General features: G+C 38.0%; 1 protein-coding gene across 8 annotated transcripts in view; it reads left to right on the top strand.

The window, feature by feature from the left end:
* YTHDF3 (YTH N6-methyladenosine RNA binding protein F3) overlaps positions 1-10,876 on the top strand; it is a 41,504-nt gene extending 30,628 nt beyond the window's left edge. For all 8 annotated transcript variants that reach the window (XM_047783850.1, XM_047783851.1, XM_047783854.1 and 5 more), the window contains one exon: positions 7,802-10,876. In XM_047783850.1, coding sequence (XP_047639806.1) covers positions 7,802-7,825 — 24 coding nt within the window. In that variant the 3' untranslated portion in view covers positions 7,826-10,876. The remainder of the gene's footprint in view (positions 1-7,801) is intronic.
* Positions 10,877-15,620: the final 4,744 nt, after the last annotated feature.

Genomic DNA, 15,620 nt, shown 5'->3' with positions numbered 1-15,620 from the left:
CATCTCTTACTGCCCTTGTTCTACTCTACAGCCCAACTTTTTCCATTTTGTCAGTCAACCTATGCAGAATTCACTCCTGCTAAGTCGTTAATTTTCCTGAAGAATTGAATCTACTGTGTATTTCAGTTTTAGTCATTGTTCATCTATAAGCTTTGTCTTGAGATATGTGCAACTTTTGTTGTTGTTGTTGATTACTCAGTGAATTTATTACATTTATAGTTGTACAATGATCATCAGTCACACCTTTTTTTAATTTAAAAATATAGTCTGATAGTTCACTGGTTTTAATGGAATTTAACACTCTCGTCCTCATAAACAATAAAAAGAAAAGCAGAGCAGTCATTAAAATAACAGTATCCTGTAGAATGTGTATGTGTTTCATATCTATGCAGCCATATGATTTTTGAAGGTAGTAATTTTCTAATTTTTCATTATGATTGTTTTCAGACTTCATTCAGTTTACAGAAAGATAATATGGGAAATCTTTATATATCCTTTATTTAGTTTCTCCTAACATGCTGCAAAATTATGGTACATTTATCCAAACTAAGGAATTAACATTGATATACTACTGTTGGCTAAGCTATAGAACTCTTTGGATTTCTTATTTTCCCACTAATGTCTTTTTGTGTTCAAGATCTGGAACATCAGCTTTTTTTAATTTAATTTACTTTTTTTTATGTCTTTTTTTTTGTTTTTTGTCTTTTTTTGCTATTTCTTTGGGCCGCTCCCGCGGCATATGGAGGTTCCCAGGCTAGGGGTCGAATCGGAGCTGCAGCCCGCAGCCTACGCCAAAGCCACAGCAATGCAAGATCCGAGCCGCGTCTGCAACCTACACCACAGATCACAGCAACGCCGGATCATTAACCCACTGAGCAAGGGCAGGGACTGAACCCGAAACCTCATGGTTCCTAGTCGGATTCGTTAACCACTGCGCCACAACGGGAACTCCTGGAACATCAGCTTTGCATTTAGTTGTCATGTCTTACTCTTCTTCAAGCTGTGGCAGTTTCTCTTGTCTCTTGTGGCTTTCACGTTTTTGAAGACTACCGGCTGGTGTCCTCAATGTTGCTTTCTCATTAGACTGAGATTATGGGGTATTGGGAAGAATACTCCATGAGTGCTGTGTCCTCATCTGATCTTATATAACTGCTTACTGGTGCTGTTAAGTTTGTTTATGTGGTTAAGGTATCTGCTAGGCTTCTTCAGTGTAAATGTCCTTTTTTATTAACCTTTGCATACTCTATTCTTAGAAGCCAGTTAGTATGTTCAGCCCACACTCTAGAGGAGGAAAATGATGCCCCACCTCATGCAACAAGGAGTATCAGAATTTGAGAAATTTTTTGTGGTTATATACTTATTTAATTCTTCCATTTTTAAATTTTCCTTCTTCTGGAATGTTCATTTTGGTTTGGATCTGTCCTTGAGTTCTCTAATTTTTCTTCGTGATTTCTCGCCCCCTTTTTTTGGTCTGTAGTGTAAGATAATTCTTGGACTTAATGTTCCACTCCCCAAAAAAGGCAGTGATCATCTCCCCCTTTAGGTCATCTATTGAAATTTTCAATTCGAAAAACAGATTTCTAAGCTAGAGTTAGAAAAAAGGGTTTTTATCTTTGTTGCATTTGGATCCAAGTGCCTCCTTGCTTGCTTTTTCTCTTTTTTCCTTTTTCAGTTGTTCGCTGATTCCTTCAGTACTTCCATTTTATTGTACTTGTGTTCTGAGTGCTTAATATCATTTTCTTTCTTGATAGTGTGCCTTCTTGGATACAAAGTTACTTTTCCCCTTGTGGTTCATTTGGGCTCATTTACCTATAATGTTAAAGGGCAAGCTGATGGCACTTCTGAGGACACTGAAGAAAATTCTATTTTCAGCTCTTTCTTACCCTTAAAGGTAAGGAACTTCTTAGCTCACCTGTTAAGCTGTGTCAAAAAGACATGGGTTGGCAAGTAAACTTCTTCCTGGAGTTCATCTCCACAGGCCATGTTCTAGATCTTGGCCTTAAGATCTCCAGTGCTTTTGCTCAGCTGTGAGTTAGGAAGAATCCCTGTGCCAGAGACTCTGAAGCCCTCAAATCTCTGCATCTGCCTGATTGAGACCTAGCTTTGTTACTGGGAAAGAGAGGGAGGGAGGATTCCTCTGCAGTTTGTTTTTGAATTGTTAGTCATTATTAAAAGCAAACATTAAGTTCTGTGTAAGAGTAAAAATTGAGTTCTGTGAGTCACTTTGAAGAGTTTGTATCCTAAAGAGTATACATGTCCTAAGTGCTATCTGCTGAACTGTCGCTGGAGGCTTAGTTCTGTTCCAGGTGTGCTGGACCATGGCTTCTCTTGTGTAATTCAGGTTCCTTTCCCTGGTGTAACTTCCGGACAACACACCAGGATGTGTAATTATGATGTCAGCTGTGTGATATGTACCTGGTTTTATAACAGCACTAGAAGTTCCTTGTATCACTGATAGCATCATTTCTTGGTCTCATGTTCCTAGGGGTCTAGCTGAGAGAATGTCCATAGATTTTTCATCATATTCAAATATTTATTGAATATTGACTGTATCAGGCACTATTCTAGATCTTGTTAATATAAGTGTGGAGGAACTTCCCTTGTGGTGCAGCTGGTTAAGGATCTGGCATTGCCACAGTTTGGCACAGGTTACAGCTGTGTCGTGGGTTTGATCCCGGCCTGGGAACTTCTATGTGCTTCAGGTGCAGCCAAAAATATACATATATATCTATATATATATACACACATTCACATGCACACACATAAAAATGTAGGTGTTTCTGTTTTTTGGTCTAAAGCAGAGGTACTGACGATGCCATAGACCTTAGGAGGACTTGAGTTTTGTTGATAGACATTCACCGTGCTGAGGACTTGGAATTTGTATACCCATCTCGCACCTTTCCTTCTGTCTAGACTTATGTATCCAGTTGCCTGTTTGACATCCTCACTTTGTTTGTTGTTTACTAACTTGTTAAGTTTAATGTGACTCCTCTTTCTTTGCTGGCCCCAAACCTTCTCCCTCTTTGTAGAAGGTACCATTGTCCTTCCAGTTGTTTACCACAGTGATAATGGTCTGTTTTGCAATACTTCTCTTTTACACCCCATTTCTAATCAGTCTATCCCTAAGTCTTGTTGGCTCTGCTTTCAAAATATATCCTGAATCCAAGCACTTTTCAGTAGCTGTACATCTTTCATTCTGGGGTAAAAATTATTATTGTCCTGAATAATGATCCTGCTAACCCTCTTGCTGGCTTTCCTGCTCTCAATTTTGCTCCTCTGTACACTCCATTACCATCAAAATAGCCTGAAGAGATCCTTTTGTGACAAGTGGGACTGGACTCTTAGTTTTCTCATGCTTTTCTGAAGTTAGTGTCAAAGTATTTCTTTCTTTTTTTTTTTTTTTTTGCCATTTCTTGGTCCGCTCCCGCAGCATATGGAGGTTCCCAGGCTAGAGGTCTAATCGGAGCTGTAGCCACCGGCCTACGCCAGAGCCACAGCAACTCGGGATCCGAGCCGCGTCTGCAACCTACACCACAGCTCACAGCAACGCCGGATCGTTAACCCACTGAGCAAGGGCAGGGATCGAACCCGCAACCTCATGGTTCCTAGTCGGATTCGTTAACCACTGCGCCACGACGGGAACTCCAGTGTCAAAGTATTTCTAACTTAAAAGTACATCAGGAAATATTCCCTCTTTTTCTAGTCTTTGGGAACAGTCGCTGAATGTTTAGAATTAGCAATTCTGGGACAGTTAATCAAAGACCCTTGTAAAACCACATGAACCTGGTAGTTTTTTGTTTGGAATACATTTTTATTTGTTCATTAAATTTCCTTAGTTCTAAGTCTCTTCAAGTTTTCTTTTTATCTTTGGGTTTGTTTTGGTAAAGAATTCGGTAAATTATATTTTTAGGAAGTTGTCTGTTTTGTCTTAAGCTTTTTTTGCATTTTGGCATTAATAGTATGTTAATTTTTAAAGCAATGTCAGTCTTCATGTCTTCCTTCCTCCCTCCATCCTTCCCTCCCTCCCTTTGAATCTGAGCTGCCAGAGACAACATGGGAGCCTTAACCCGCTGTGCCACAGCAGGACCTCCATTTCTTTTTTAAAATTCAGTCCTTCTATACTGATTTTTAAAAATCCAGGGATTTTTCTATTGTTAGCTTTTTTTGTTTGTTTTTTTACCTCTAAAACACCAGCTTTTGGGTTTTCTTCTCTTAGGCTTTTTACATTTAATTTTTGTTACGATGCATGTAGATTTCAGTGTTTTTTGGAGGACTTAGATTTATGAATTTTTGTTGTGATTTTTGGGGAGACTTTTAGAAATGTTTTACAATTTCCAAATGTGGGTAAGATTCTTTTTGTTGTTATCTATTTTGCTGTTAAAATTGATGTCAGAAAATATGATACTGACTCTTTGGTATTTAGATTTGTTTTCTGATCTGGCCTATAATTCCTTTTTGTGGTTGTTCATTGTGTGCCCTGTAATTCTTTGGTTCAGTTTTCTGTGTATTCAACCTTTATTTTCACTAACTTATGTGCTTTACCAGTTACTAAGAGAGGTGTTAATTTCTCCTGCTATAATTAGGAACAAGTCAGGATTTCTTTGTAAGTCTGACAACTGGTTTTTTTTTTTTTTTTTTTGCTTTTTAAGGCCGAACTTGTGGCATATGGAAGTTCCCAGGCTAGGAGTTGAATCAGAGCTAAAGCTGCCAGCTTACACCACAGCTCACAGCAGCGCTGGATCCTTAACCCACTGACTGAGGCCAAGGAGTGAGGCCAAGGATCAAACCCACATCTGCATGGGTACTAGTCAGATTCATTTCCACTGTGCCACAACAGGAACTCCCTGACAACTTTTAATATATGTAAAGTTGCATTTTTAGTTTAATATTGCTACAGCTTTTTCTAAAAAATGTTTCTTGGTATATAGTGAACATTTTATCTCTGCCAATGATTTTTCCTTAGAAATCACTTTAATTTAAATTTGGTTTGTTTTGTGTTTTCATTGATAAACCTACATTTTTGATTGCTTGATATAAATGTGTATTTCTCCCATTTTACATTTTGTGCTTTCTAATATGTCTTTCAAGCTCCTCTCTCCCCCCTTTTCTGTCCTGTTTGGTTAATTGAGTCTTAAAATTTTTCCTCTTTTCCTGTCCACTGAGTTAGAAGTTCTGCATTATGTACATAGTTGTAATCTATGTATTTTATTGATTCAGGTAAAGATGGCCTAGTTGATTATAGCTTGAACTGGAGCAGCATCTCTAACTTTATTTAAATAACACATGACCCTCATTCATGTACCTGATCACCTCCCTAGATTAAACCTCTCTTTGTCTAATTTACTGTTAGTAGTAGTGCCCTTTTTTTTTTTGTCTTTTTGCCTTTTTTAGGGCCTCTCCCGCCACATATGGAGGTTCCCAGGTTAGGGCTCTAATCGGAGACATAGTCGCCGGCCTAAACCAGAGCCACAGCAACGCAGGAACCGAGCCGCATCTGCAACCTACACCACAGATCACGGCAATGCTGGATCGTTAACCCACTGAGCAAGGGCAGGGATCAAATCCGCAACCTCATGATTCCTAGTCGGATTTGTTAACCACTGCGCCACGACGGGAACTCCAGCCTTTTTTTTTTTTTTTTTGTAGTTTTTGGACTCTTCATGGAGTTACTGATTTCTCTAGTTTTGATCAGCCATTTTATGAGAAAGAATGAGCAGTGAGCTGTTACCTCTTCTTGCTTCATCTGTAATACTGTGTTTTATATCCAGCTAATTAAAGCGGGTTGCAACATTTCTTACACAAATCTGTTTCCTTCAGCTGAGAACTAAACTTCCCTTATGTTTAGACTGGTTTTTTAAAAGCTTTCAGGCCTTTATAAAATTAGACTACAGCTTCCTGGTTCCAAATTTCTTTTGTCTTTTTTTCCTCTGTTTATGTTGCTGGATTTTTGTTTTTGCTTATCCTTTTGAAACATGATTAATTAGCTGGCTCTGTGACTGTTTTCATTTTTGTTTTATTCTTTAACTTTAGACTATCCCACTGATGCTTATGGGTCTATGCAATGATTTATTTGTAATTATTGAATACCAGGGCCTTTGGTTGTTAGCCTTCTGTACTGTTATTCAAGTTCTAGGAATATATAAAGTGAAAAAGGAATTTAGTAACAAAGAACTTGAAGTTTTCCTTGGAATTTAAAATACAGTTTTCTTATGGGATATCCACAGAGGATGGGATATTAATTCGACCATTTTCAAAGTATATACATATTTATTATAGAACATGTATCACTTATGAAAAAATAAAATGTATCACTTATGAAAAAATAAAATGTAAACAGTGAAACCAAAGGTAGAGAGTCTTCAGAGTTTCCTTTGTGACTCAGCGGTAATGAACCCAACTAGTATCCATGACGACACAGGTTAGCTTCCTGGCCTTGCTCAGTGGGTTAAGGGTCCATTGTGGCCGTGAGCTGTGGCCTAGGCCAGCAGCTATGGCTCCAATTCGACCTCTAGCCTGGGAACTTCCATATGTTGCGGGGCGGCCCTAAAAAAAAAGACAAAAATAGAGAGTCTTTGTTAGACACGAGTGGCTTTCAAAGAGTGGTCCTTAAACTAGCAGTACTAGAGAATTGCGCACTCACCTTTGAGGCCCCTTGGTCGGTGTTTCCACAAGCCATCCAAATGATTCTGATGCTTGCTAAAGTTTGAGAACTAGTGAACTGCACATTAAAACAGATGGCACAGACCACATAATGCATTCATTTGATAGGTGTGCACAGTGGTAGTCATCCTTTTTTCAAAGATAAGTGTTATAGGTGAGTGTTTGGTTAATGAACATCATGAAAACATCACTCAGTTTAACTTTTGTTCAAGAGGGTTTCTGCTTTCTTAAAAGTAATTAATATTCTTGATGTGAAAAGTTATGCTGAATATGAGTATGTAATAGAGGAAGCTTGTGGTTGAAAAGTCTTTTTTTTTTAATTCACCCTGAAAACTTATTTTAATGCAGTTTTAACAAGATATAATGCAGTGCTTTTCCTTCCCTCCTTGACCCTACCTTAGCCATTAGTTTTCACATTGCTTCAGAGTACTTTTTAGTCTGTTTGATACCACGCCATTAAAAACTCACTGGAAGGGCTTGAAAGGTATTACGGTAATTGTCTTACCTAAACAAAATTCCATGGGAAAATAGGGATGTGGAAAGGACCTGTAATCTCCCAAACTAGGTCTTTGTTTGGATGTGTTTATTTTAAATTGGTTTGTGGTAATCCCACTGAGGTTTATATTGATAATAGTAAATCAGTTTTAACTAATTACTTAAATTAGTATTTGAAGATTTTTTTTTTTTTTTTTAAAGGAGAAAAAGATAGCTTTTGCCTTAAAGACTCTGCCCCCTTGCTGGAAGGGGTTAGAAGGGTTTTATAGTTTAGGGAGTGGAAAATACGGTTGTAGATAAGGATCAGGGTAGAAGCAAGGTAGAAGCAAGCTCGCATTGTCTTTCACAGCTGGTATTTAGTGGCCCCAGCACTGGTTCTGGTAGTCCTTCTTCCTGGTGTCTGAACCTGCTGAGGTTCAGGGTCTTTATGCCTCTGCACAGAAGGAATTCAGCAAGAGACAAAGTGATAGGCAAGAAATAGATTTATTAAGATAGGACACTTATGAGAGATGCAGGTGGCAGGCAAGGAGGCTCTGCCAGTATTTGAAGAACTTTGAATGGAGATGGTTTACATTATATGTGGATATAATTTAAATCATTAAATAATGGTGGTGCTTTGTTAAAGGTCTTTGTGTTTTTCTTTCAGGAGAGAAATAGAAACAAACAATAACCATGTGAAGATGTCCTGTTAGAATCACAACACTAATGATGTAGACTCTGGAAATGCCTAATAAGTCAAAGAAGACGTTATTACAGCTTTTTTCTGCTTAAGGTGACATCTTTGAACTCTAACACAGATTGACTCTTCTTGTAATGGTTTTCATCAGCGCATCTGCCCTTATACTTTCACCAAACACACTTGAGAACTGTTAACTTCGTCAAGCACTTTTCTGTCCTGAAGCTTTGACCAGTATCTGCTGTCTTTTGTAATGATGCATCCTAGCTAAGGCACAGAAGACTGAATGAATGCAAGGATTCATTAACTCTTTGAATTTGTTAAATACTAACAGTTAACCATTAGAAGTGGTTCAATGATGTAAGAGTCACACTGCTTCAACTTTTTCTTTGTTGTAGTTTTTAAATTGTCAATTTTTAGCTATTTGACAGATTAAAAGCAAAATAATCATGCCATATTTAGTCCTGGAGTTCAAGTCTAAATGTTTATGTGAAAATTATTGTAGTAAACTTTTAATATGGCAAAGCAACCTTAAGCTCTATTTTAGCCAAATAAAACATAATCTGAGATTATATTAGAACATTTCCCTTGTCTTCAAACTGTTTGGTGTAACAGAATATTGATATGCAGCTTGGTGAATTTCACCAGTTAATGCACATTCTTCTCCCCTTCTTCCCCCAATAATATGTATACTGAAAAATGTGCATTTGTCTGAGGAATTATTTTGTTTGCTACCACTTACTGAATCTCAAAATTTTGAGTAAATGTACCTCAGTCTAATCAGACTTTTTATGACCTTTATAACTACATTTAAAACCCTTAATTCCTATTTCTGGGTGTTTGCGAGCCTGATTGCTATCATGAAGTAAAAATTTATTACTCTAGGTATTCACTAGCTAAATAAACATAGTTCTTGTTTAGCAAGCATATATTGTTCCTCAACTCTTTTCTCCGGCTTTTGCAGTGTCCTGGCATCTTTAAAATATTTGAAAATATGGCCTTGATCCATGGATTAAATCAGTATCTAAGTGAATGTGTTGATGTTTTATTGATCAGATCTATATAAATGGGAATACAGCATATATCTGGGTATTCTTATAGTTATCTTTTTAACATCTTATTTTTTTCATTAATTACATATCAACATTAATTTTGTATCTTGAAACAAATTGATTTTGTATAATTGTGTCAAGCACCTGTATTAATTGATTTGATGGCATAAGGTTATGAAATAATGTACTGCCCCTTATATTACTGTTCCAAAAGGAGAAACCTCTGTAGAAAGACATGTTAAGGGTGAAAATAGCAATACTGTAGATTTGAATACCTTGATGTTTCTCGCATTACTCCATTTATGTTTACATCATGTTTAGAAAAGTTTTCATTTACTACAGCCTTTGGTCACTTCTGTTCAAAAATTTAGTGACAGATATTTCTTTGAGGCTTTCATTTATATGATTTTTCTTTGTACAATGTTTTCTTAAAATGTACAAATACTGTAATCAAAATGGGGGAAAAAAAGTACAGTATTTGTAGATAAATTGTAGCTACTTCCCAGTTATTTGGTAGTCCCAGTATAGTTATATCAGTGTTTACTGAAGGGAACGTTAAAATATTAATGCTATATTATAAAGACTTTCTTAAAGGAAAATTGCACCTATTTTACCTTTTTAAGAGTAAGCCATGAAATCTTGTAACTTGTCTCTTAACTATTTATAATGAAAGTTGGCATTTGGGTATAGTCACCACAGCACTGTTCTACATCCCTGAGATTGTAGAGGTAGGACATGTCACTCTGGATTCCCACTGGAGAAAACTGTAAAGGGGTGACCTTGTAGAAAGGGTCTGAGTCCTCTCTCGGAGGGTCTCTTTTTCTTGGTGCTTTATTAGCAACTCTGAATATTTTTATAAAACTAGTTACATTATAAAAGGATTGCAACTTGTTTAATTTACATTAGGTTTCTGTGTAAGAAATGTCTCGGAAACACTCAGCGAGCAGGCTGATTGCCGTAGCTGACTCAGGAGTGTCAGACGTAACTCAGTATCTACTCATGGTGAGGAGTTCATCCCAGTGCCTTGAACCGGGATTTCTAATAGTAAGTGAAATGGGTGCAGCCTTCCTTTGGGAAAAACAAACTGTCTTTTCAATTGGTACATTTTTTCCCCTCATTTACGTTTTCTTTAGGGTACCTACTTTCTCTTCCTCCTTGGTCTGTCAGTTTATGGCACGTTGTTTTTCCTCTAAGTGCACAGATCACAGGTTGTCTCAGTCGCACAGCTAATGGAGGTTTCTTAACTGTAGGGACCAAAAGGGAGAGAAACTGGGCTCCACAGAGGAGACTGATCAAAAGTGGTGAATAATCACAAATGAAGACATTTTTGGCCCAGTAAATTTCTTGCATAATGTTTTTCCAAGATCTGGTTTGAATGTTTATTAAAGTTATCTTATGTGGGTGTTTTATTTTGAAAGGTATTATAGTTTGTATATTTAACAGTAAGGGGGGAAATGTAACCAAAATTAGTATTCTTTCTCTATACATATTGGTACTTGAAGATTTCTTTCAGAAGAAACCCCAGCCTTTTCCTAAGTTCAGTACTTAATTCCTCATTTTAACTTAAGTGATTTTCCTAATTCAAAAGCTGTGTTCTTTTTAAATGCATGGGGGTTAAGCTGATGTTAAAACAGTTTGCAATAAAAAAAAGAATCAGCTTAAGTCATTTAATCATTTCAAGTGCATTCTGCATCGTATAAAAATAAGTTTGAGAAATTTTAAGAGAATTGTGTTTCATTAAGTTTTGCATATCTTTTGTTATGCCATGTAAATTCCCTTCTTTTTCATATGATTAAAGAAAGGTTATGATGAAATGATTAGTTCATTTACATTCACTTGTAGCAATGACATGAGAATTTGAATTTTGTCGTGTTTGGGTTTGTTCATTTCTGTGAATGATGGTACAGTTAGGTGAGATTTTCTGTTATGGTACCCAAACTCACCATTTGGTCCTCTTTAATCTTTGAGGGTTTCAATAAAAATTGTTCACTCACATCTGTGTTCTTTCCATTTTATCTTTATAAATATGTATTGCTTGCCAGAAAATGTCACATTTTTTCAGCTGTTAGAATTTCTCGATCAGTGTATCTTTTAGAAATAGATTATATCACTTTATTTAGTTGGTCATTTAAAATTAAGTGAAGGAATTAAAGAGAGGAAGGATGACAGTTTATCCTCATCTTTATCCACTCCAAGGAGCTTACTGAATTACATGCTCTTAATGCTAAACTTAGAGCAAAAGAGGAAGAGGCCTATTTTCATGTAGAAGGGGAAGTGTTGGCACCAGCTGTCTAATCACCCCAATCCCCCATTCTTGGTACCAAGGAATGCTTTTTCCAATAGTGTGTCCATTATCCTTGGGGCTGGACAGAGCTTCTGGAGATAGCAACCTGGTGGCTCTGGATGGTGCCCTGATCATCATTGCTGTGCTCTCTATCTGAGGCACTTGTTCGGGTGGAGGAAACCAGAGCTCAGCTTTGTGCTGCATACACTGTTAGCCTGTGAACAGGGCACAGTTTTACAGACATCCCCAGGTGTCCCACATTGTAGTGTCACTAGAAGCCTCCTTTTTACTGGTCATTTCCTAAAGAGGTTTTGCATCTCATCAGTGTATTTATACTGAGGCCACTCATTTTTAGTTGGGACCCTATTTCTCATTGGCTTGGCTTTATCTTGCTTGGTGGTAATAAATTTAATAATTCTAGTCTTAGAACTAAAATTTGTGCAGTTGGAAGTTAACTGACCCAGGTCACTTGCTTTCTAATCACAGTTGAGCTGTGAACAACACAGGTTTGAACTTAGTGGGTTCACTTTTACATGGATTTTTTTTTTTTTTTGAGTAGTATATACTCCATATGGATATGGAGGGACCATGTGTGAGGAGGGCCAACTGCTGTATGTTGGAGAGGGTCCCCACCCCCAACCCCTTGTATTTTTCAGGGGTCAGTTGTACTTGAATATGTATGTGTTATTGCTGTTGTGTAATCTTGATGTGTATGTATTCTTACCTCATTTCTCTTGGTGCAAGGGTGAAAAGCATTCCTTTAAAGAGAAAAGGTGGGCGTTCCCATTGTGGCCAGCAGATTAGGAACCCAACTAGTATCCATAAGGACGCAGGTTCGATCCCTGGCCTCAGTGGGTTAAGGGTCTGGCGTTGCCATGAGCTGTGCTGTAGGTCACAGATGTGGCTCGGATCTGGCTGTGGCTGTGGTGTAGGCTCTGATTGGACCCCTAGCCTGGGAACTTCATGCACCACGGGCATGGCCCTAAAAATACAAAAGAAAAGGTGATTGAATCGGCATCTGCTTTTTGATGGAATGCTTTTGAAATGTTTCTGAGGTTGCTGAATGATATTCTCGCCAAGAGCATAGGCTTCGGAGCTGATAAACTTGTCTTAGAATCCTGGGTCCACTTTATAAACTAGCTCCAAGCCTAGATTTCCTCATCATGTAAAATAAATGAGAATAGAGCCTATTTCAGAAGGACTAAATGAAGTAATACAAAGTGGTTGGCACAGTCTCTGGGCCTGTGGCGGTCCTTCCGATGTTAACTGCTGCTATCCTCTTGTTCCTTACCAAAATTTAAAAATTAGTGATTACCAAGGAACATTTCTTAGGGTAATCTTTAGTGCTTAGTTTAGAGGTTGTAGAAAGTCGATTATTTTCAGTTCATATTGTTATGTCACTGAGACTCTGAGAACAGACATTGCCTGAATAAAGCTTAGTTAAATTATCATTTATCTTTGTGCAACTTTCGGTTTCCAGGATTTTCAGTGACTGTCAGCCATGCTTTTTCAAAGTAAGTAAAATAAAACAACAGAGAGTTAGTTTATCCTGCTAGAGCAGAGCAGATGGCAAACCAAAGGCAAATTAGACTAAAAGGAAAGCAAATATGGGGGAATAACAAGAAAACTTATAAACAATAGAAGAAAGTTAAGCCAGAGATGAAAACTAGATCAAGAAGAAACGTTTTGCTTGGCTTGTTACAAATCCCCTTGATATTGATGCCACTTGCATATATTAGTAAATCATAAAACTTCATTATGAATATCTAGTAACAATTCAAAATGGAAACACTAATGTGAATGTGTTTCCTCCATGTTTCATCAGTGATACTGTACAGATTTCAAAGGGAGAGGTATTTGATAGTGGTTCTAACTATTGTAGTATGTATTCAAGATTATAATTTGAGGTCAAACGTTTACAGATAAAGCTTCAACGTAATACTGTTGCACACCAATGTTAAAGCTATTTTGTTAAGCTTACTTTGCTTGGATTTGCTGCAGGAACTGTTTCCTCTGTAAAGCACACAGCACTTGTCTCTTAGCTGTTTTCTAGTCTGCCTGTGTTTGTATGCTTACCAGCATCATCTATGGCCCCTTCCAAGCTTGTTTATTCCAGTTGTGCTCATTTCTTGTACCATGAGATTTAAATACAGAAACTGATAAAATGTTGTGAGCCACACGGGAAGTCCCAGAAACTGATAAAATGTGATTGAAAGTTGTTGCTATGAAAACTAAGTCGACTGCTTTGGAAATACCTGATAAAACTGAGTTGTCTAATTAGGTATAGAAGAGAAAATGTTCAAATTTGTCAGGAAAATCATAAGAGTGTAGAAGTGTGTATGGAGTTTGCTTGTGTATTTTCAGTTCTCACTCCGGTGGGTATCTTAGAGGTGAGGTGACATCAGATTCCTGTTGGGAGAAGACTTCTCAGATCTAAATCAGATCCCTGATGAATTAAAGTGTATGCGTTTTAAAGTGTCCAAGGTTTGTTTGTATCGCTTATTAATTCACTCCTTAACATGACATCTATTTCATCATTTAATGCTTAATTTTAAAAGTTTTAACCTAAATTATTCTTTGTAAATTATTCTTTTTAAAGACCTCAAACGTTTTCCCGTCTGTATTAAACAGCTTAACATGACCTCATGCGTCCATGTGTAATGATAAACTGGTATGAGAGTTCTGTGGAGCAGAGGGTTAAGGATCTGGCATTGTCACTGCAGTGGCTTGGGTTCGATCCCTGGCCCAGGAACTTCCACATGCTGTTGGCGCTGCCAAAAAAAAAAACCACAGAGAATCTTCTATGGTATCCCTGCAAATAAATATAATAAAGTATTCATACCATTTTAAAAATATAATGTGCCCAGCACTTACGTATTTATTTCAAGTGTCTAAACTATGAACTATGTTTTCTGTATGAGATGTTGGAGAGAGGAAATATATCCACTAACAATTCCTTGTACCTAAATTTAAAGCCAACAGAAACCATGACAAGTCTGAGTCAAACGATTCCTCTTTTGGAAAGGCATGTGTTTCATTTCTCAAAGCCTATATAAATGTATGTTTTCCTCCATTATTCCTTTGAGAAGGGGGAAAAAATGGCCTGAGAAAGAGGAACTTGGACATCTAGTACCCATCTTGGAATCATTAGCCTTGGCTTTCCACATGGGCTTATTGTTTTGCTTTCGTTTCTGTTTTTTTTTGTTTGTTTGTTTTTTCGAATTTCTTCTCCTTTCCAGGCAGTATTTGAAAGGTCATATGTTAAAACCAAATGAAACACCAAAGGAAGGAATATCAGTAGCATATACATGTATGTGCACGCACACCTGTGCGTGTGTGTGTGTGTGTGTTTGTGTGTAGAAATAAACTGCTTATTTGCATCAGTATTTATTTTCAACCAGATTGAAAAAGATTTCACAGAGGACATTTTCGGGGTGGTGTTTCTGATTTTTTAAAAACTGAAGTATAGTAGGTGTACAGCAAAGTGATTCAGTCATATATATGTGTGTGTATATACACATATATACTCTCAGATTTTTTTCTATTCAGGTTATCATAAGATGTTGAATATAGTTTCCTGTGCTCTAGGGTAGGTCCTTCTTATTCTATACACAGTTGTGTGTATCAATTAATCCCACATTCTTAATTTATCCCGCCCCCACCCCTGCTTCCCCTTTGATAAAGTTTGCTTTTCTATGTCTGTGAGAAGGCATTCTGAAGAGCTTTCTGTTATTTCTGTCTTTTTAGGGCTGCACGTGTGGCATATGGAGATTCTCAGGCTAGGGCCTGAATAGGAGCTGCAGCTGCCGGCCTACACTATAGCCACAGCAACTCAGGATCTGAGCTGTGTCTGTGACCTACGCCACATCTCATGTCAATGCCAGATCCTTTAGCCCACTGAGTGAGGCCAGGGATTGAACTCGCATCCTCCTGGATGCTGGTTGGGTTCGTTACCTCTGAGCCGTGATGGGAGGGATTGCCCTGAAGAGCTTTCTAAGAGAGGTTCAGGGTTCTTGGCCTCCTTCATAGAAGTTGATAGAGGCCAGGCAAGAAATTCTGGCAGGCTTTAATGGGGCCCCTGTTGCAGCAGAAGGCAGTGAAAAGCAACAGTTTCCCTTGCTTTCTTGCTCCCTGAGGGAGGCGGGCTGGTTCCTGTATGGCAGGAGGGTGGGGGTGGGTCCAGGGTTGAGCCAGAGGGGTGGCTTAGGCGGTCTGCCCATCCCTTTGGTGGTGTCCTGTGCAGGGGGCTTGTGTAGTACCTGCTTTTGCTCTTGGCTCTTCAGAAGTGGCAGTTGGCTTTTTTAAGTCTTTTTGTATCTTATCCGTGATTTCTCTCAACTGCTCATGCACGCAGTTATTTTCAGTCTCTTGTAATTTCTTTGGAGATGATTGCCCGGGCTCAAGCACCGCAGCAAAGGGGCCAGGTCCCAGGTCCCAGGCTACCTCAGAACAT

Source organism: Phacochoerus africanus, chromosome 6 (genome assembly GCF_016906955.1).
Source record: "Phacochoerus africanus isolate WHEZ1 chromosome 6, ROS_Pafr_v1, whole genome shotgun sequence".
NCBI lineage: Eukaryota > Metazoa > Chordata > Mammalia > Artiodactyla > Suidae > Phacochoerus > Phacochoerus africanus.
The sequence above is the reverse complement of the archived record's forward strand: the minus strand, read 5'-3'. Positions and strand labels throughout refer to the sequence as shown.